General features: G+C 36.8%; 1 protein-coding gene across 1 annotated transcript; it reads left to right on the top strand.

Annotated features, from left to right (window-relative positions):
• Nucleotides 1–2654: 2654 nt before the first annotated feature.
• thbs4b (thrombospondin 4b) lies at nucleotides 2655–21320 on the top strand. Its single transcript, XM_038275013.1, has 22 exons — nucleotides 2655–2895; nucleotides 5828–6028; nucleotides 6900–7150; nucleotides 7233–7335; nucleotides 7488–7570; nucleotides 7651–7702; nucleotides 7784–7935; nucleotides 8897–9034; nucleotides 12146–12223; nucleotides 12332–12484; nucleotides 12578–12682; nucleotides 12754–12861; nucleotides 13553–13712; nucleotides 14441–14559; nucleotides 14736–14788; nucleotides 14875–15068; nucleotides 16600–16778; nucleotides 17242–17290; nucleotides 17386–17582; nucleotides 17711–17883; nucleotides 18077–18216; nucleotides 20486–21320. The coding sequence occupies exons 1-22, from the start codon at nucleotides 2817–2819 to the stop codon at nucleotides 20542–20544; spliced, it is 2826 nt and encodes a 941-aa protein (XP_038130941.1). The 5' UTR covers nucleotides 2655–2816; the 3' UTR covers nucleotides 20545–21320.
• Nucleotides 21321–23391: the final 2071 nt, after the last annotated feature.

The raw sequence follows: 23391 nt of genomic DNA, 5'->3' as shown, positions 1-23391 counted from the left end.
TGAAAAGCCATTATCATTGGAGAACACATTTGACGAGTCAGCATGACAACAGGCAACAGGAAGAACATATTTCACCTCACTGGAACTAGAGATTTTAATACAGAAATGCAAAAAAATAAAAAAGGACAGAGAAACAACGCTACAGCTAAAAAATAAGAAGAAGATGGCGAAGGAGAAGATTGTTGCTCAAGTTAATAGTAAGTTTACTTACAGGCCCTTTTACATTTTTACTAAAATCACTCCTCTCTATTGTTCCATTTTCGATAAAATAAGATTCTTCCTGATCAGAATCACACTCCTAGACCTTACTGTAATAATATATTTTCTACATTATAGTTTTGTAGCAGAAAACAGAAAAAAAAGTAAAAAAAGTAAAGTAAAAAAAAAAAAAAAAATTATTATACTTATAAAAATTATTATACTTATAAGAATTAAGTTTTGTATTTCTAGAAATGTTGACACATTTTAAGTGGCCGTTCTGACTGAAAATGTTTTTATGATATCTCGAAGAAAAAAAATTCATAGTTAAAATAATACAAATTCTGACCAGTAATATTAGGAATAGTGAGATCTGAAATCAATTTCTAGACATCAGGAGTGTTTATTCTAGATATAGAGAGTGTCATTTTGTTTGAAAAGGTCATTTAGACAAAGGAATTTTTTTTTTTTTCAGATATCAGGAATACATATTCAGTAAAACTAGTACATGTCAAAATGGCTTGCCAAAGTGTTGTTACCTGTTGTTATTACGGGATTATATCTTGAATGGTATTAGATCAATGTATCCATTTTGGTGAAATATTTTGGCCGCAGCTGAGGATGAAGTCTTAAAAGTCTTCTTGCTGTTCTAATATTTAGAACCTGTGCATCATCTCATGCGTCCCTCCTCATGTTGATTCAGTCTTCTTTTACACAGTGAAGTGGCTGTTTGCAGCTGCACTTCAGAAGTTCTTTTTTGTACTGTTAATATAACTAAATTAGAATAAAATGATCTGCATCTTGCTCATATTAAACAAACCAAATAAAAGTAATCTCCCGTCTTGTCAACTGAGTTGTAGAATCCTCTCCCTATAAATATTTAATTGTCTGTGAAAAAGTGCAGATTGTTCTTTTATAAGATCCTCATCAAACAGACATGCAATGTTTGTCTTTAAAACAATAAAAATATATATAAATATATATATATATATATATATATATATATATAGTGAAATTAACAATTAGATCAGCTGTCAGTGCAACAATCATGACAGCATGTGGACCTTTACCGGGCTCTGAGTGGCTGATGTGTTATTGCTTCAATCATTAAGCCACAGTATTTTTGGATCATTAGAATACATTAAGAAAACCAGTTGTTTTAAAAAATAAAAAGTCACATAAATTTTGACTTTATAATTTTTTTTTTTTACTTTTGACTTTGCAGGGTTAAATATTACATTCTATTCAGCACAAATCTGTTTATTGTCAGACTTTTCTGGGGGACAAATTACTGATTGCTCTAGGAAAATCACTCTTGGTTTGTTAATAGCTCCTCTTTGAGTTACATGCCCACAGCTTTCTTTGTTGTATATCAAGAGATGAAGAGTTTATACTGTGTTTAAGAGTCTCAGGATTTGGTCATATCAGTATTACAAATAGAAATAGTCAAGGGATGCTGTCAGACCCATTTGAGGTCTGGTTTTATCTCATCGCCAGCTGTTCTGTTCACTGTCTGACCTCATCCACCGCACCATGATATGACTCAACCCTGAAAACTGATGTGGTTTATTGAGATCTTGGCTGCATATGCTGGCCATTTACAGGAGTTTTCAGGGGTCCCTTTTAAGAATCCATTTAAACATTAATCTGAATGTCCAGGACGGGGAACATGTCAGTGTAAAACAAAGAAAAGTCAGATAACGAATAACCTCTAGATGTATGGAAACTATGAGTCACTTGCTGCTATTTGTTGCTATAGACGCTTGTGTTTATATTTGTTTGTAAAACCATGTGGTGACTCAGAAGACTTTCAAGAATGAAAGTTTAAAACATGTTCTAACACAGACTGTTCTTCTGGGGGCTAAACAGCAGCGCCCAACTCATTGACTTAGATTTGTATGGTCTAAGGGTGAAATGAAAAAGCCCTGCAAAGGTTGCAAAATGAATATTACTAAGACTTTAGTGTCATTGGCCATTTTAAATGTGGAAGAAGACATTCAGACGACCTGGCCTCTTTGTGAGCCACCCACCTGTCTGATGCTGGTTAACACGGCTTGTTAAGGCGAGAGCTCTGGAGACCTAATTTCCTGCAACAGCCTAACAATGGGAGAAGAAATCTAGGGCATTTGGAAAAGGTGTTACATCCTAACCCCTTGAAGGGAAGTAGGAGAAATTCCCAGTTCTTCACACAGTGTGAAAGCAAAAATCACATTCTCAGAAAATCTCCTCAAGTGTGACCCATGATTTCTAAAAGTACCCTTTGCTAAGTTTGGTATGCCATTCAACTTTTTAACCTGGGATCCTGTGAATTAGGAGCTGCTGTTTATCAGGGAAAATAAGAAACAGCCTACAGGCATCAGCAGCTGCTGTTAGGGGCCAGAGTGAAGAGATTTCCCTGGTCACTCCTTCTCTGCATGGGGCAGTCTTAGGAAGGTTTAAAAGCAGGTTCGAGCCCTGATGCTCCTCCCTTAGCAACACTCCTACGATCCCCCTCTTTCTTATTTAGAAATCAAATACACCACAAAAAAAAGTCAACTGTTTAAAACAGACTGGACATGTCAAGCTTGGTTTAAAAGGGAACCAGTGCAAGATCTAGCAAATCCAGATTTGAGTCCAAAATGAATTTGTGGACATCTGTCTTTTTGGTCCTGCAGCTGCTATTAAACCTGTGCTCACATGCTGAGGCCCAGACCTTAGGTAAGTGTTACCTTTCAGTTTTCTTTTTAAGTGTTGCATTGGTACAGCCAATAACAATTTAAATAGCAAAGGGTTAATGCTTCCTTTGAAAATCCTGTTTATACTGTGAGCCTGTTTGGTCTGAATTTTAACACAGAAATAAATGAAAGGATCCAGTTTTTAAATATTAAGTTGTTATGCAATCCTCCCTTTCCTTGAATATGTCAAAGACGATTTCATGGCTCCACTACACTCTGTTTTACCACACGTTTGTTAGATTTAATAGTATAATGGTGAAGCAGCGTCTGTGAAAGCGAATACCATTTGCACACCCATAGAACATAAAGGATTAGACATCCTGAGTGGCACACACAGAGGTGTGAGGAAAAATCCTAAATATTCCTGTCAGCTGTTGAAGAGATGAAATAGTTGAATTATTCTTTATGTTTCTGACAGGAAGTGGAAAACGAATAAAGGCAGGTGAAAGTTTTAATGCCATCCTATTGAAATCCTGCGAGCCGTAACGCTTTGATTAGTTCAGCTTTCAGGAGTTTCAGCTTTCTGGCTTCAGTTTATTTAAATGAATTTCCAGCTTGGTCAAACACATGGGAATAATCAGGGATGACTATTTTTTTAAACATCATCCTCTCTGTCTCTGGTACACACAATCAAACACACATATTTCACCAAAGTCACACATAAATACAGACCTGCTGATGGTGGAAGGTTTGGCTTATTATCTCTATACTAATCACACCAGGTGATCGATGGCTCACCTTTCAAGAAGTCATTAATCCCTGCAATGCCTGATGTTATGGATACAGCCACACCAAATTAATCAAGTATCATTTCCCTTGCAAATACAAGTTTGCTCCTCTAGAATTCACTGAGTGTGACCAATTTGAAGCTATAACTCCAGTTATATTTTATAAGACTGATAGGGCCGTGGCTTTGATAATTGCTGCGATTATTGAGCTTTTAAACTTTTTTACCTCCAGGGGTACAAAGAGTCTGCTGAGGTTTCATTTGCAGTATTGTTTTTGCGGAAAAAAAAGTGTTGTGACAAGTTACAAGTTGATTAGGTATATCTCAAAAAAAAATTTGAAATACCATGGAATATGATGTTTTTACTTATCTAGATCCAGAAATTAGGCCCGGATGATAATATGGCCCCTGGCTGTTATTAAATACAATTAAGCTGGTTAGTAATAAACCTATTTGATTTGGAAGTAGTACTCACCTACTGGAACTAAAAAAAGGCCAAAACCAAAATGTATGTATTTTAAAATACAACTATTGAAGTAAAAAAATGAAATTAAACAATTAAACTAAAAAAGTTTTTTTTTTCATCTGTTCACTTACAAGGTAGATATTATTTGTTTTGTTTGTGTTTATCCTATAGAACGCTCCTACAGAATGCTCCCAACTTAAACCCATGATACATAACATGTATGAGGTATAAATTCTGATTATAATTAAATAAAAAGCCAACTGATGTATGTATTACCAAAAATACCAAATAAAAAAAACTTATTTATTTTGCATGGACCCAAAATTTAAGAAGATTATGTTTTAAGTAATAAAAGCAGGGATTTCAGGTCTAGTTTGTTGCTTGTCACCAAGAAATATTCAATTGTAGATCCAGTATGTTAAGATATTAATATTAGGCAATACTAATGTATTGAAATCTTTTGGCTCTAACCTCTAAAATGCATGCTGCAAGATGCTGGAGCTGTAATCAACAAGTTTTTGAAAAAGCAACAAATTTTAAATGTTCTCTTTTGTATTTAAGCAAAAATAGCAAATAGCTTAGTTTTATACTATGACATAAATCTGATTCAATTTCATAAGCCAGCCTAGTAATTGCCTAATGAAATGCCACACAGTTTATGTACAGGATATTCTAATGCTTATTTATTTTTTGTTATTACACCTACAGTTTGACATCATTTTTCAAACAAACCATTAAATAAAAATAATAAACAGCAAAAGCCTAAATGTGGGAAAGGGTAGGCAGTAAACTAGAGATGTTTATTTTTTTTCTATTTCCTTTCTTGATAGTAAACTAACCGTGTCTGATTTATGTGCCGCCTCTAGAGGAAGGACATGACTCTGGATTGCTTTATAGCTTTGAACTGACGTTGTTTTATGGAGCTTGAAATTTGAGGTTAAATGGGTGGAGCGGTGGGGGCTGATATGAGCTATTTTCTCTGGGTATCTTATGAAAGATACCACTGACCCTTTAAAGCCTTCTGTCTGGAAAACTCATGAATAACAGAATACAGTGTATGCATTTACATGTTTATATTGCAGAGTCACTCTAAAGGCTTACAGCGTGCATCAATTTTTTTTTATTATGTTAGCCTTGTCTGAAGCGACTATAAACACACTGTGCTAGATTTTTAGGGACAAAAGTTACACACATTTCTTAAAAGGTTATAAAAAAATATCACATTAGTCCAATTTGGTAGCTCAGATATCTGTATAATGTTTCACAAATAGATGTGTGAGAGAAAAAAAGGGTAGAAATTTTACATGTGAGGGAGTCTTGGCAAAAAAATTGTCCAGACTCTGAGACCATTTGGGAGTAATTTTGCCGCCTCACAGCAGATGCCCTTGCTGACATCTTTATGGTGCTTGTGTATTCACAATGTGTACAGATGGGGGACTAAAGATTCAATGCACATCCTACTGTGGTCTACACAGCTTCCTAATTATTTTTATTAAAGGGAGACGCTAACTGTTTTCTCTTTTCTTGTATTTTGTGCTTCTTGTAGTGTTTTTAAGATTCTGATACTCTTCTTCCAGTTACATTCCAGACTCCAGTCAGTTATATTAAAGCCCTGATGTAAAGATATGAAGAAAAAAAAGTTATTTGAAGCAGCAGCTTCTATTTCCTTATTAATATCTAATCATCTCTTTCTTGTGCACTTAATTTCTCTTTACCTCTCAGAACTCTATGATCTTCTCACCTCCCCTGATTGCTTGCCAGACCTGCTGCAAGGAGGTTTGGCTGAAAAAGGGGTGAATGAGGCTTTCATCTTGACCACCTTTAAGCTGCAACCAAAGACTGGAACCACTGTGTTTGGCCTGTTCAACCCGAGGGACAACAGCAAGTATTTTGAGTTTACTGTAATGGGGAAGCTCAACCGAGGTAAGAAGACATGAAAGAGGAGCTGTTTTTTTTTAAAGCTGCACCACTCAATGTTTTATATAGAATCTGAAATCTTTGATTCTTCTGGATAAGCAGTTTTCAATCATTTTATATTTTGATCCTTATACATTTAGAGTGAAAATGACTTGTAACCCAATTAAACAGGGGGAAATGTAAGAAAAAAGTAGCTATGCTATATTGCTATATTTTCCATTCTTTTATCTTCCATTATTATTTGTGTTACTTATTTTGGTTTATGAAGGGGTTCTCAAGAACCCTAATCTCATTTTATTAAACCCTAATATGAGGATCCTCTCAACAAAATTAAAAGACGAAACATAAAGAAAACTTTAGGAAAGTGTCTTTAACATCAAAAAGAAAATATAAACCACCATTCTGGCTCACAAAATGTTGAAATGTCGAAATATTGGGTCCCACAAAAAAACCCAACTAATCTGATATTAGCATTAAGGCAACAAGTAAACTTAATTTAGATATAGACCAATGTTGTCTCTGCATCAACCTGATTTAGTCGTATATATTTCCTCTATGTTTAAATCAAGTAAAACTACTTTATATAAACGAGTAATTTACTATATATGTTTATAAATACTGGGTCTAGTGTAGGAGAGACAGCACTGAAGCGTTGTAATGACATGCAGCTGATCTAGTAAAAGCCTAATGTCTGTAGTCAAGAGCTCCTAAAAATGTTTGTCATCAATGCAAATAATTTATTAGCATAAACGAAGAGGAAAACAATTAACACTGAGCAAGAAATTGGCATCTTACTTTAAAGTAAGTACTGTAGTGTAAGGTTAAAGTCATATTTTCTCTCTTTTCTTCTCTCTTAAATGGCTTTAATTTCTCAAAGCTGTGTTACGTTACTTGCGGACTGACAAGAGAATGAGCTCGGTTACCTTTAACAACCTGGTGCTGGCGGATGGCCAGCAGCACCGGCTGTTGTTCCACCTGAAGGGACTGCAGCAGCAGGAGCCAGGCAGGGTGGAGCTACATCTGGACTGCAGATTGGTAGAGACTGTCCGGGATCTTCCTGCTGCCTTCCAGGGTTTACCAGCAGGGTACGGTATGGTGGAACTAAGGACAATGCAAGCAAGGGAGCAGGTAACTGAATGCGATAGGCATCTAGTTTCTGTCTTTACTCTGACAGACACTATAAATATAACATTTTGTTTTGCTCTAACAGGAGAGCTTAGAAGAACTGAAACTGGTGGTTGGGGACTCGTTTGAAAACGTTGCATCATTACAAGGATGTTATTTTCAGCAAAAAGACTCAGTTCAAACTTTAGGTAAGAATCTGTGGGTGGAGTTATTGCCCATAGAGAGGGCTAAACACTTCCCTTGACAACATTCCACATCATAAAAGCAACATTTAGGATTCAGTTTATGAGAATATCCCCAATTTTTGTCCAGTTAAGCTAAATAATAGTCCTTTTTTAAGGGGTCAACACAAAGCAGTTGTCCAATCAAATGTTGGAGCTAACAAAGGTGGTAAATGAGCTGAAGGACGTGCTCATTCAGCAGGTAACCTACTTTAAATAGTTCCTCTGAGTCTTCTCCACCCCTGCCTGATTCTAATCTTCAAATCTGGCCATTTCTTTCAGGTTAAGGAAACATCTTTTCTGCGAAACACGATATCAGAATGTCAGGCTTGTGGTAAGAACATTTCCAACCCGTTTCATCCGCCAACAACACTTATAATATGAAATAACTGTGCAATCTGAATACTATTTCAAGGTCTGGGTGGAACAGAGGTGGTGAAACCAAGATGTGCGCCTGGTGTCTGTTTCCGTGATGATATGTGTATTGAGACAGCAAATGGTGTTGAGTGTGCACCCTGCCCAGACGGATACACTGGAGACGGCTTTAACTGTGATGATGTTGATGAGGTAAAGTTGAACAAAACAGATTCCTTGTACCTCTTCCACTTGGTAAGGCACTTTAGTTTTGTTCAGGAGACTGAGGTTAACAAGTTGTTGAATAGGGTCAGGGTTATAATGGCTGCCCATTCTCTCATAGACCCTGCAGGTATACTGTCAAAGCAACGAAATCTAATAAAAAAATTACAAATATAAAAAGATTTTTTTTTTACGGGGAAGTATGGAGAGAAGAGTGCAGTACTGCCCCTCACCCACCTGTTTCTGTGTAGCGCCAGTTTACCTACAGAGGTTTGTTAATTGTTTCCCTTTTAATTTATTTGAATAAATGAATATACTCAAACAGATTGCACACAGACACCTTGATATAAAATAAAAGTAGAAGGTTTTGATAGAATGGGCATACATTTTTAGATCAGGTTTCTTCTGGACGCTGATTACAATTAAACATTGCATTCATGGGGAATTAATATATCACTGCAAACCTTGATTCTTGATTCTTTCCAGTGGAAGTAATTTTCATATGTTCATATACTATATAAATGCTTTACGATTAACAATACCTGATAGTTTTACTATTATGTTAATTGCTGTCCTTTAGCATCAGGTGTGAATTTCCAAACCTCTAACCATCCTCTAGAAAACTCTTGGATTTATCAAGGTACTTTGAGGAAGGACCATCAAAAAGAGACATATGGTCTGAGGACACTTCAAGGGCTCTAACATGGCATAGGGGTAAAAGTGTTGGGAAAAAATAGCAAATATGAGATCTATTGAACAAAAAGACAGGAGTCAGAGTGTGTGTGTTTCCTTGTTTGTTCTGGCCCTTTTTCTAAAGGTTGGCCCCTCCAGCCCCTTTTTTCCCTTTCATTAGCTAAAAGGTCATTGGGTCTAAATTTTTTAGAGAAAATCCCTGTGGAAACGAATACTTTTCTGCTGCTTCAGCAGAGCTCATGTCCTCCTTTTTTTGCAGTGCCAGTTTAACCCCTGCTTCCCCGGAGTGAAGTGTGTTAACACCGCCCCTGGCTTCCGCTGTGATGCCTGCCCCCTGGGCTACATCGGTCTGCCGGTGGAGGGGGTGGGCATTTTATTTGCTCAAACCAACAAACAGGTATGGCTCAGACATGGGAGAAACAATCCAATTTCCTAAGTTTCCTAAGTTCCTGGGCTTTAGAGCTCGGTGTTTTATTTACATTTGCCTATTTTGTTTGTTACCAAACTTCTTGATACTGCACAATATCATAAAAAAGGCATCTAAGTTTATTTCTATTAAAAGCAATAAATTAATAAATAACTCGGATTTAACCTTATCTTCACATTAAATGAGGGCTGTGAATTTGCAAGCAAACTGGCTGATTAAAGCCTGAAATATCTTGGAAGATCACAAATGCAGATGAAGTATAATGATGAGAAAATATGGTGTTCGAAAACAAGCAAAGCTGGTGTAGGAGGACCTGTCAGTAGAAGGGAAATTATGAAAAAATATGTTGTTATGAAACCATTTTAAAATGATTTTAGAAAACAAAGGAAACTTTATTAATGCTTGTTTTTTAATCTTGTTCCTAGAGAAATAGCTCTACAAATCATACACTGTGCTTTAAAACAATCTAGAAATCTTGTAGAATGTTTCAGTCCAGGTTTGATTAATCTTTGATAAAATGTGTTTTAATTTCACTAGTCCCATTCTAAAGTTGCCCCTTTTTTAAAAAAAGTTTATACTTTAAGATCTCAAACTATATAAAGGTTTCCTGAATGCCGAGTCATACTTTCAAGAATTTGTGTCTATAGGTGATAGATTTTGAAGAACAGATGATCCGATGCATTCAAGCCAACTAAAAGAAAACCAATAAAAAAAACCTTTGTGTTAAACTATTTTGATTAGTTTAATACCAACTTGAAATTCTCAAACAGTTGTCAGCTTTAATGTTAGCAATCAAATTTTACTCAGTGACAGTACGGGCACAGAGTTTACGATTCATTCATCTCTTGTCTGTCACCGTTTTTTGATGTGTACTTGAAACACTGTCAGATTAACAATATAAGAGGTGGAAGCTTTTTTAACTGAGTCCTGTCAGCCGACCTGGAAAGAAGTGTTGTCTCTACTGTATTAATACAAGAACTACCTCCCTTTTTGTGTTTAAAATATGAGTCTCAAACACAGGTGTTATATAGGGTTGAAGCCCTATAAATAGCACTGTTATTCACTTCTTGGATTTATATTAATAGTTCACACTTATTTAACAGACAATGCCATAGTGTTAGCATGAAGAGAACACCTGCAAGGTAGATTTTAATTTAATATTGTGATATTTTAATAACAAAAAATATCACGTCATAATAACCTATTGCATCCCTATCTCAGTAGGTAAGCCTTTAGGTGTTTGTTCGTGAGACGAACAAATATATAACTTTCTGGTTACAAACCTGAAATGCAAAGCAATGCATTTTGTTAACTGAGATATTGTTCTTTTTACTGCATGTTTTCCTATTTCGTTTAATGGTTTCTTGGACAAATTACAGGTCTGGGGCACTTTAATAGTTTTAATTTTCAAATCTAGAGAATACAGAAAAAATGACATGGTAGTGATATATACAGTAGATGTAATTTACTGTATATGTTCATGCGAGGCAACAGCCATTTCAGGAACCCTACATTTTCATTCTTAGTTTGCTTCAAGGGGAAAGGTTTTACTACTGTTACGTAAAACAAAAAATTAATGGATTCAACAAACAATGGATAAAATGATTAAAGGAAAGTTGCATTAAATATTTGATCAATACCTATTGTCATATTTTAACAATGGAATTCAAAATACAGAATGAAGAAAACTGAATTTTTGTGATATTTAATGGAGAAAAGAGGTGTTCATTAGACATATCTCTCTGTGGTAATTTCCCATATCTGATAATGAACATTTTTATGTATTTGTTTATATTTTACTTTTATCTTTCACAGCATTGATGTAGTTAAATTTGTAGCTTTCTACCACTCATTGCTATCATTCTGCAAACAATAATCATTGCAGCTATGAAATGAAATTATTTGGTAGAAATATTAAATAGAAATACTTGTTAAGTTAGAATAAGCTGTACAAGACCTGGAAAAAATCTCCAGGGCTAAGAAAAAGAGTATTTTTGTCTTTCCTGTATCAAGTTAACAGAATCACCATCCATTAATATATATTTTTTTCACAAATAATATATATATAATCAAGTGTTAACTCTTAAATGTTCAACTGTAAGTCATCAGCATGAGAACAGAGAGGGAAGTTGTTGTCCTTTATAGAGCTAGTTGGCTTTTGTATATTGTAAATAAAAGTGGCATGAGAATGACACTTTCAGGAATCTGTTTTGTATGTTCAGATTTAGGTTTGGTCACTTTGTAATATTCCCAGGACCAGCTTAACACAGTACCACTTTGAAATCTGTTCACTAGAATCGTATAGTCAAATGAGTCCAACCAGGCATTGAAATCAATACGTTTGTCAATGAACTGCCTTTCAAAAGATATTTGAAAACAAAATGTAGATATAGGTCTGAACTTCCTTCCTTCTTATTCAATATGCAAACGTCCTCTAATTACACGTGTTACCTGTTAAAACCAACTTGTATCTTTTTAATACAGAGCATTTTTTTTTTTTTTGAGTAGGCATTTGTCAGTTTAAGAATAATCTTTTATCTGATTATATAGGTGTGTCAAAGTCCAGTCCTTGAGGGCTGATGTCCTGCCTTTTGCTGATGCCTCCCAAGCCTAACACATTTCAATGATACAAATGAATTACCCTTTTATACATTCAGGCTCTGCAGAGTCTTACTATGACTATAGTAATATCATTAAAAAATTTTAAAACGGAGGCACTACTAAAGCTTTCAAGGATTTCAAGGATCCAATCAAGGATTTCAGTCAGGCACCTGTGGAATAGCGCATGCACCAGTGTTTGCATTGGGTCTAACAGTTGACTATGTAAAGCCAGACATGTCAGACATTAAAACCTTGAAGCCCTCCCAGGTTACCCCTTTTTCAGTCAAATTGTTATATTATTCTGCGGTTTAAATATCAACTCTGGTATTTGTTTCTAATTGACTGCACAGTAGGTGGTTTTGCCATCAGGGGATTTTAACAACTTATTTTCTGGAACATTTCTTTTGTCTTTAGAATCTGTCCCAAAGCCAAACACTATAATTAATGTTGGACACATTTCCCTCATTCCACTGAATCCAGGTCTGCGATGACATTGATGAATGCAAAGGACCTGACAATGGTGGCTGCACTGCAAACTCCATCTGTCACAACTCTGTGGTAATAATAGACCCCAAACCAATACTTGTGGATCTTACCAGATATTCTCCCCATTTGATTTACACTGCTGTCAGAAGAGGTTTACAGCTGCTCTCATCCCCCTGACAGGGCTCCTTTTACTGTGGCAGCTGTAAGTCAGGATTCACAGGAGATCAGGTGAAGGGCTGTGAACCAGAGCTCAGCTGTGGAAACAGCCTGACCAACCCCTGCGATATCAATGCCGACTGCATTCGAGAAAGAGACGGATCCATTTCGTGTCAGGTGGGATATAGGCCCACATTCTTACGCTTTCTGTGTGAGACCTGTTGATATAGCAGGTGCACTTACTGAGAGGTGTTTCATTTGCTTTGTTAGTGTGGAATTGGCTGGGCTGGCAATGGATACCTGTGTGGGAAAGACACCGACATTGATGGATACCCAGATGAAAAACTCAAGTGCAAGGACACAAGCTGTAGAAAGGTTGGTTAAGTTGTACAAGTGTGTCAGAAATAAAAGAAAGAAACTTTGTTTAACACTTTTTTTATCTTTAGGATAACTGCATGTTTGTTCCTAACTCTGGTCAAGAGGATGCTGACAGGGATGGCCAGGGAGATGCCTGCGATGATGATGCAGATGGAGATGGTATTCCAAATGAGCAGGTAATTCAAAATGTTCAGCATTTCTTCAAAAATTCATTAAAACATGCCTTGCATACGTGTATAGTTGAACTTTTCACATATTTCCACATAATCACTGGAATTATTACTTTCATGCTTTTAAATTTTCTATAAATACAATTTGAAATGTCTTTCATTAATTTGTGTTCAGCACCTTATACTGTTACTCCTAAAAATAAATTCAGTTTTAACCCATGAACTGAAAGAAAATAATTAAATCATGAAGCGGCCAAATACCTCTAGGTGACTCTGGAGGAGCTGCAGAGATGCATGGTTCAGGCCTTTTTGGAAGAGCAATTGTTGGGGTAAGGCATTGTGAGATCAGTTTATCAAGCTTGGGTAGGTAGCTGGTAAACATAAAGAGGAATATGGACGAAATTACTTTAAAGAGGAAAACTGGAATTTATTTCTTACCTGTTAGATTTTACAGCTTGGTACAGAATTATTATTTTTTGCAAATAAGAACGGGTGAAAATCTAGATCACTAGGTGTTAAAAACCATTGGAGACAAATGTCAAATCATTTAAAAGACCACACTTTTCAAACACTTTTCTTTCTGTTTTTGTTTTCCAATAGAAACTTGGCATTGGTCGATATTTAGAAAATCCCAACATGATAAAATTGCTTATGGATGTGAAGTGAATAACACCTCAGTGTACTCTGTTTGCTTTAGGACAACTGCCGACTGAAGCCCAACGTGGACCAGAGGAACAGTGATGGAGACAGTCATGGTGATGCCTGTGACAACTGTCGGATGGTGAAAAACCCAGACCAGAGGGACACTGACGGTGACGGCAAAGGAGACGCCTGTGACGATGACATGGATGGAGATGGTATGAACAGAAATGACATCACTAACACTGACGCTTGCATTATATAACCAACATCACCGAAGGCTCTTAATCTTATCCCCTCAGCCTCTTATGTTTGCACATACATGTTCTTACATTAGTGAAGAAAATGTGAGGCAGACGAGGTTGTTTCACGTCACTTCAAATAATCTAGTCTAAATGTATCATTTGGGAGTACTATGATGGGATTCATAAGCAAGCAGAGGAGCTGCAAATGGGGAGAAATAGAGAAAAAGTCGAATCCAATTGCAGGCCGAGAGCAAAAACAAGCTTTGATCATTCACCAGTATGATTACACCTCAAAAATCCCTGCAGGACAGAACATAGCTTGTCTTCCTTCACTGCTGTTTGAGCTGCTTGACCTTTTCAGGTTTGTGGTGCTGATGCTGCCACCCTGTGATGGATAAAAAAAACGCTCAGAACGAAAGCCTCATACAGCCAGTACAACAGTGTCCCCAAGTGGTCAATCTACAAAGAGATATTCACTTGGCAGTACATAAAATAATTTTTCCCCCTCATCTGTCAGTTTTTCTAAAAATATAGCTCTTTATACATTTATGACTGCATTTATGACATCACTTCCTTAATTATAGAATATTTTTGGGAAAGTTCATTTTATAATTGTTCATCATAATTCAATTAAATGCTTTTTATGTCTAAGATTTTGTTCCTCCTTGTGCAACACTATTCTCACTGTGATGGGTAAATAGGTATAAAGAACTTTCTGGACAACTGCCAGCGTGTCCAGAACAGAGACCAGCTGGACCGGGATGGAGACGGAGTGGGAGATGCTTGTGACAGCTGCCCTGATATCCCCAACCCAAACCAGGTTAAACAAAATCCTGTGACCCATATGCAACTAATTCTATACACACACACACACAACAGGCATGCCTGTACTGTAAAAGGTTATTTCACAGATTAGCAATCCTTTACAAAGCATCAGGCACAGGTGTTTTAGTAGCGTGTGATGTGTAGCATTGAAATCCTCTCTTCCTCTTTCAGTCTGACGTTGATAATGACCTCGTTGGGGATTCATGTGACACGAACCAAGACAGGTAAAAACCCAGACAACACATCTGTTACCATGAGGTTCTTCGTTTATTATTGTTGGTGTCATTTTTATATGTCACTTCCCCTGTAGTGATGGTGATGGTCACCAAGACACCAAGGACAATTGTCCACTAGTGATTAACAGCTCCCAGCTGGATAGTGACAAAGATGGGCTGGGAGACGAATGTGACGATGATGATGACAATGATGGGATCCCGGATGTTTTACCGCCTGGCCCAGACAACTGTAGGCTTGTGCCTAACCCTGAGCAAATCGATGACAACAGTGAGTCTCAGCAGATGACCAATAACACAACTCGCAGTGAAACCAGTGTATTCATTATACTGTACGTTCAACACAAATTTAACTGAGCACATCCTCCTTTAAAGATAGCTGGCTGCCATTTTTTGTTCCTTCCTCTGAGCTCCAGTTTTACACCCACACAGATCAGTCGCTGGCAGCCTTGAGCAGATTAAGCTGCGATTTAGGGGGGAGTAAGAGCATACTTTCTGCGTTTGAATTTTTTGCCAATTTCATAAGTCGCTGTGACATTAGTCTCATTAAGTGGTCCTCCAGAGGAGCTGAGTGTCTGTTTGAGCTAAGTGGGTCAACAATGTTTTGATGGCAAAGTTCAGAAGTTCACTGCAGACAGAAACTTAGAAAAAGGTTCTTCAGTGTCCTGATATTTTTGAATGTAATTTGAATCATCAACTGACCCCAAAACATTAACTATTGCTCTTAATCCATGTTTTTTTAATCAGTTTTAATCTCATGAATAAAAAAAATGAATGAACCTGTGTTTGTCGCAATGAACAGGTGCTCTGATAAGAAGATAAAAAAATTTGCTTTTTGGATCTATATGCAAAACATAATACATTTAAACTCTGGACATCCAACTGGACCAACCCCCAAAATGATCCACCACCATAAAACATGATGCTGCCACCACCATGTTTTATGGTGGGGATGGTTTTCTCCATCGGTGTCATTGAAGCTGGTAAGAGTTAGAGCTCAAATTTGGCCTTTTTGGAAGCATAGCAAGAAGAACGTCTTTGTAGAAACACAAACCTAAAATGCTTCTTTTGCAGTTAACAAAAAACTACGAGGAAAAGATCCAAAAATGTTTTTACCATATGAACAATTTCCTGGATGATGTAAAATTACCATTATAATGAACACATCTATCCTCAGGGTAAGATATGTTTTTCATTAGCAGTGACATGGAAGTTGATTAAAGATGATGGAAAATTAGCTAAATAGAAGGCAAGTCTGGACGACTATAGACTACAGTAATGGTTCCTCTTCCAGCAGGACAAGTAAAAACATCCAGCTAATTAGGATGGCCCGGTCAAGGTCTAGACATAAGCTTATTTAAGAATCTGACACATGCTATTCACAGATATACGCCGTGGTTATGCTTTGAAATGACAATATGATGTAGAGAGCTGATAGAACATCCCCCCAAAAATTCCTGTTATTCTACAAAGGATTGACTTTTGGGCATTAGTTACAAATGCAGTGCGCATTTCTCAACTTATCATGTGCAAAACAAGTAACTGTCTTTATTTATTACTTCAATTCCTTCAGAAAACATTGTAGTTTGTGGTTGTAATGTAATAAGCCTTAAAAAAGGTTTAGAAGATTAATACTCTTGCATTTCACTACTGTATGTCCTTTGTTCAATTAAACACCAAAAAAAACTATTCATAGAAAATCCATTAACAAAGAGAGTAATGGACAAACACATCTGAAGGACTGTTAAGCATTAGTTTGTGGTCTTTTTAACTTAATTTCATTCCCTTCTGATGTTTCTCAGATGATGGGGTTGGCGATATCTGTGAGTCTGACTTTGACCAGGACAAAGTTATTGACCGGATTGATAACTGCCCTGAGAACGCAGAGGTCACCCTGACAGACTTCAGGGCCTACCAAACTGTGGTGCTGGACCCTGAGGGAGACGCCCAGATTGACCCCAACTGGGTTGTTCTCAACCAGGTGAATTTGCTATCCTCTTAGTCTTTTTATGTAGTCTGAATATAGGACTTATTATAATAATATGCATTAAAAGTTTGTGTTGTTTGGGAAGGGCTTATATTCTAATGAATGACACACAACTCAGAATCAATTTAATGGTTTGCTCGCTAATGGAGTCACTCTTTCCAGGGTTTTCTTTCAATATATTTTCCTCTTATAGATGTCTTTGTTTTATATTGTACATTATAACTGCCATTTTAAAGGTATAGAAGGTTATGGGATCCGAGTGGACTAAATGGAGGGGAGTCAATAATTTACACATTCTTTGAGTTGCGTAAAATATGACTTCATTGTATGTCAAATTGAAGTGCAACTCTTTACAATAAATGCAGCTAATATGTTCTAAGACAAAAGTATACTGAAATCAGTACATGCAAACCTGTCCAAATGAGCAATATTTAAATCTGCATATCTTTCCACGCAGGGAATGGAAATAGTTCAGACCATGAATAGTGACCCCGGACTTGCTGTTGGTAGGATGCACACACCTTCTAAGACAATAACAACTAAGCTTCCGAAACAAAATCTACCTGAATACGCAAATTTTATTTCCTTGTATTTTCATCAGGATACACTGCTTTTAGTGGAGTTGACTTTGAGGGGACGTTTCACGTGAACACTGTGACCGATGATGACTATGCCGGCTTCATCTTTGGCTACCAGGACTCGTCGTCTTTCTATGTAGTGATGTGGAAGCAGACCGAACAAACTTACTGGCAGGCAACTCCTTTTAGGGCTGTGGCTGAACCCGGGATCCAGCTCAAGGTAAATGCAGAGATGCCTGTCCATATATGCAGCAGGGCTTTGAGACTCACCCTTTAACCTTTATTTATTTATTCACCTTTCCATTTCTTGTGTCAATGTGTGTGTATCTCTACTTGCATGTGTTTTAGGCTGTAAAGTCCAGGTCTGGGCCTGGAGAACATTTGAGAAACTCACTGTGGCACACAGGAGACACCAATGATCAGGTGCGTCTGCTGTGGAAGGACCCGAGGAACGTCGGCTGGAAAGATAAGGTTTCCTACCGCTGGTACTTGCAGCACCGTCCACAGGTCGGCTACATCAGGTATGATAAGGCTTTTCCGATTGCGTGATGGAAGCTTTTATTATTATTATTTCCTTTTTTACATCCCAGCAACAGAAGTAAAGTCATATTTTTGGTTGTTTAGGCAGAACTGTATTTTGTTGACAGGAGCTTTGTTATTCAATAGTTAAAATCAAACAGGGAGTGACAACATTCATCCCCTTCTCTTGCTCAGAGTGCGGTTCTATGAGGGAACTCAGCTGGTTGCAGATTCCGGTGTGACCATCGACACAACCATGAGAGGAGGGCGACTTGGCGTGTTCTGTTTCTCACAAGAAAACATCATCTGGTCCAATCTGAAATATCGCTGCAACGGTACAAAAACACATCCAGTGTAACTATGCAATATGGAAAAGTGTAATACTATTTTTATACTTATATATATATATAATTTTCCAGGTTTAAAAAAATTTTTTGATAAGAAAAAAAGTCTAAATAAAAAAATAAAACAGGTGTGGCTTACATGTACATAAATATTTAATATTGATATATAACAAGCAAATTTTCAAAGTTGTTTTGATTTCGAAGTTGTTGACACAGAACCTTTAAAAACACACACCCATTCATCCAAAGGTTAAAATAAGGACTAGACCTTTGCTCTTTAAAATTCTACAATCTATAGAACTGGTTTGAATGCATAATACAGCCTTTAAACTATTATTTTTACCCCCAAAAAAGTAAAAAGGAAAGAAAAACTCCAATTGTCACAAGCAGTGCTTAGACAAATTTTTATTGAGTGAAGAATACACTGTTCAGTATATATCTGAAGTTCAGTTTTGAACAGTCTATTAAGTTAGCACAGATGCAAACAAACCCTGCAAAGGTTATCATACAATTTCCTTTTTTTCTAAAACATAATAAAACCCAACCACTAAATACTTGAAATTTATATATGTAGAATCTTGAGAAAAAATATTTTGAAATCTGAGAATGGAGAAGTTTGAACTGGAAAATATGTAAAAACAGAAAACTTTACATGACACATGTTTCTAAACTAAACTTAGCCTCTGACCCACAAATGGTAGCAGGGTTGGTGTTTGACCCAAACTATTGGTTTAGTATACTAACGGTTATACAATATTAGTTAAAGGAATAGTACACCCAAAACATGATTAGCCTTCATTTTCTACTCACCTCCATGCTGAACAAAACTCTGGAGTACTTTTTTGATATCTCAAATGCATCTGGAGATCTGGGAGGCTTCTTGCTGTCTGCTGACATTCAAATAATGGAGGTCTATGGTGACCGAGACAGAAAGGTCCATAAAAGTCCACAAAAACGTGTCAATATTCCTCCATACTGCTCGTCCAATGTAATCCAAGTGTCCTGAGTGGGTAGCATCCAGAATTTACTCGAAACGAAGTGATTTAGAATGTTTTAGAGCCTAAACAGTAGTGTATAGGATTTCCTAATAGCGCCCCCATGCGCGCTCACGATTCTACGGAAGCCGGCAGACCAAACCGGAAGAAAGTGCGCATTCAGCGTCTGCTCTGCCGATAATGCAAGCGTAGAAGAAGAAATGTGCTGTTTACCTGTGCAAAGAAAGAAACAACGAAAGAAAAATGTCTGAGGACTTCAGTGTTGAGGAAGAGCATGAGTTCTTTGCCGAGCTGAATGCGCTGGTTTGGTCTGCCGGCTTCCGTAGAATCGTGAGCGTGCATGGGGGCGCTATTAGGAAATCCTATACACTACTGTTTATGCTCTAAAACGTTCTAAATCACTTCGTTTCGAGTAAATTCTGGATGCTACCCACTCAGGACACTTGGATTACATTGGACGAGCAGTATGGAGGAATATTGACACGTTTTTGTGGACTTTTATGGACCTTTCTGTCTCGGGCGCCATAGACCTCCATTATTTGAATGTCAGCAGACAGCAAGAAGCCTCCCAGATCTCCAGATGCATTTGAGATATCAAAAAAGTACTCCAGAGTTTTGTTCAGCATGGGGGTGAGTAGAAAATGAAGGCTAATCATGTTTTGGGTGTACTATTCCTTTAAGCACGGGTGTAACAATGTTTCATGCAGCATGAAAAAAAAAATTATGATTTTCATGCTTAAGTGATATTTTATGTATTTTAGCTCTTAAAATTAGATGTTTATTGTTTATTATAATTTCTGTAGAGTATCTCACAGTGGTTGATCAAAGACCCCAAGTGGGGTTCCTACCCCGATGCATTCTTTACCAAACAAACGTATAATATATATTTATAATGTACAGTTTACTGAGAAGAGTGTTTGTACCTTTACATATATTTTTGCTTTAGTTTTTTTTACACTTCAGTAACAGATTTGAAATAGAAAATAATAGAAAAATATGGGATTCAGTTTACAGTACAAGCTGGAATATACATCTGTTTAAGGAAGCCCAACATATTACATTGGATCATTAACCTTTATTAGTTAAACTATAGTTTTCTTGGGGGGGTTCTAAACAGCTTTATAACAAAAACTAACTCTCTACTCAGTAACCTCAACATGTATTTTTCTATTGACTGTCTAAGAAAGCTTTTTTTTTGTCTGATCTTGTTTCAAAAAGACTATTTCTAGCTCTCCTCATGATCTGTGTTATAACTCTTCCCGCAGATACCATCCCAGAGGATTTCCAAGAGTTCAGCGCTCAGCACACCGTTGACTCAATCTAAAGTCAAGGCTTATAGAAGCCTCGAAATCTACAAAGAGTGCATTTCTGTGTGGGTGTATCTGTATGGATGTGCATGGGGTGACTTGTATGTGCCGGTGTATTTTTGGTTTAAATGTGTTACAGAAACATTAACATATATGAGGACAAACTTGTACTGTATGCTCTTATTGTTAAGTCATTTTTATTCAAACCCTGTCTACTTAATCATCTATTTAAGGTCTCGGTTAGAAGTAGATAAAATAGACACATTTTCCAACTAATACTAAGCTGTATTTCATAAGATGTTAATAAATATGCAGTGAAACCACATTATAACCTATATAATTTGATTAAATGTTACTTTCAACCAGCTTTCATCCACCTACATTCAATGAGTTTTTCTTTATTATACCTTTGTCTGTAGTGGTTGACAAGTTTAATTTGTAGTTATCTAAGAACTTTCCATGTATAGGCAATTTTCCTTTGGCCTCCCTTTTCATAATGTGACAAATGAAGTTAAAAATGTTACAAGGACTCAAAATGGGGATTTTTTTTCAACAATAATTGCAATTGCAAATTTATTCTCATTTTCCTTCACACAAAAGCACAAGCATGTAAATGTTTCACTCCAGGGTTTCATTGTTTTTCTTTGTTGGTTTTATTGCTACTGTGGTAAGGTGCTACCTTCTAATGGCGTAAATGGATCTGTCTGCTAGATGGAAGTCTCATAATGAAAATGCAGTTTGAATTTATAATGTGCCAAATAAATGTACCTGACTTTGGACAGACTGTAAAAAAGGCAAGCTCAATTTCTTATGTGGCTTTGTTAGTTAGGATTTCTATTTCTGTTTTAACTTAAAGGTATAGTGGAGGATGTTCTTTTCCGGCTGGTTCATCAAAATATTGTCAATCATTCTGGTGATATGTTTACATAAGGCCGATCCATGTGCTCGTTCCCATTTTCACTTACCGGTGGTGAGTCTGACATAGTGGAAAATTTGCTAATCTTCTTTTGGAAAGTAAGCTTGTATGAGTGATGCAAACAGCCACTTTTAAACAGAAGGTGCACAAAGAGAAATGGGCTTGTGCATGCTCTCACATGCCTTTAACACCCATTCCCTCTCGGGAGTGGATACAGGGTTGTGCCTGTGCATTTTTTTTTTTCTTAAATGGAGAGGACGGGTCTTTTCAAAAATGTACAAAATTCCTCCACTTTAAGGACCAAGAAAACATTTGAGGGGAAAAAGGAAGAAACACTAAAGCCTTAGAAAACCCTCAGTGTAAAGCATGGGGGTGGCAGCATCATGTTCTGTTAAAGTTTTGCTATAGGAGGGAGTGGGGCAGAAAAATAGGTGGCAGAATGATGAAAAAAAAAACAATGTCTGTAATTATTTTAAGGAAACACTGACTTTACAAACGCCTTCACCAGTAGCTCACTGTGGTGCATAAAAAGATGTTTAACTTAAATTAAGGTGCCCTGTTTGCTTATTTTATTCTATTTCTGGGTCATAAGATAAGCTTAGAACATACTGTACCTAAAATACATACAGTTTCAATGTCAATTTACCACATACTAGCAAATGTTACCATATGAAGAAATAAAAAAAAATACAACAAATATCAAAATTTTGGCATTTAGCAAAGGGTAATGATTATAACGACCGTTACAGGTATAAGAAAGGCAACATTTAGGGTGGTTTAATGTTTGACCATGAGAAAAAAAAGACAGTGTTTTATAAAGCCATCTGGTTCCAGCTTTAAATTTTCAGTTGCCTCTTCAGAGCAAATAGTTCTGACACCAGCTTCTTAGTTTTTAAGTACTTCTAAAAATTAAATGCAGCAATAGATTTCAGAAAATATCTAAACAGAACAGATTTTAATAAACCGCTATATTGAACTGCGGTGTTTAACTTAATATTAAGCACCTGTATAGCATATAGTTAATAATGAAATCTAGAAATACAAGCTGCCAGAAAGGTATGGAAAAAATTATTTTTTAGCTTTTAAAATAACACAGAAGATATATATATATGTTATTTTTTTAAACATTATTTATCAGTAGCAGATAAGATAACTTGCACTGATTAAATCTTTTTTTTTCTCATTTTTTGCCATGTAAATATTAAAAACACATTTTAATGATGATTTATCAGAGTATACATAATATGCTCTGATGAAGCTGAATGAAAAGCTCTCATTAAAGTGATGCACAGATCAAGTGTGCAGAAATCTTTAGTTTGCTTCTGGGCTATTTTTGACTTCCAGCACGTTTACCAAGACGTATCAACGTTAAGCAGCAGACCTGCTACAGCTTCATGATGATTTAGACAAGGGAGAAAAAGAGGCTCTCCAAAACAACATTGAGCTGTGTGAAAAGATACACTATATTGCCAAAAGTATTTGCTCACCCATCCAAATTATTGGAATCAGGTGTTCCAATCACTTCCATGGCCACAGGTGTATAAATTCAAGCACCTAGGCATGCAGACTGTTTTTACAAACATTTGTGAAAGAATGGGTCGCTCTCAGGAGCTCAGTGAATTCCAGCGTGGAACTGTGATAGGATGCCACCTGTGCAACAAATCCAGTCGTGAAATTTCCTCGCTCCTAAATATTCCACAGTCAACTGTCAGCTGTATTATAAGAAAATGGAAGTGTTTGGGAACGACAGCAACTCAGCCACGAAGTGGTAGGCCACGTAAACTGACGGAGCGGGGTCAGCGGATGCTGACGCGCATAGTGCGAAGAGGTCGCCAACTTTCTGCAGAGTCAATCACTACAGACCTCCAAACTTCATGTGGCCTTCAGATTAGCTCAAGAACAGTGCGCAGAGAGCTTCATGGAATGGGTTTCCATGGTCGAGCAGCTG

The sequence above is a fragment of the Cyprinodon tularosa genome, unplaced genomic scaffold (genome assembly GCF_016077235.1).
Source record: "Cyprinodon tularosa strain WSP-4 unplaced genomic scaffold, ASM1607723v1 ctg94, whole genome shotgun sequence".
NCBI lineage: Eukaryota > Metazoa > Chordata > Actinopteri > Cyprinodontiformes > Cyprinodontidae > Cyprinodon > Cyprinodon tularosa.
The sequence above is the reverse complement of the archived record's forward strand: the minus strand, read 5'-3'. Positions and strand labels throughout refer to the sequence as shown.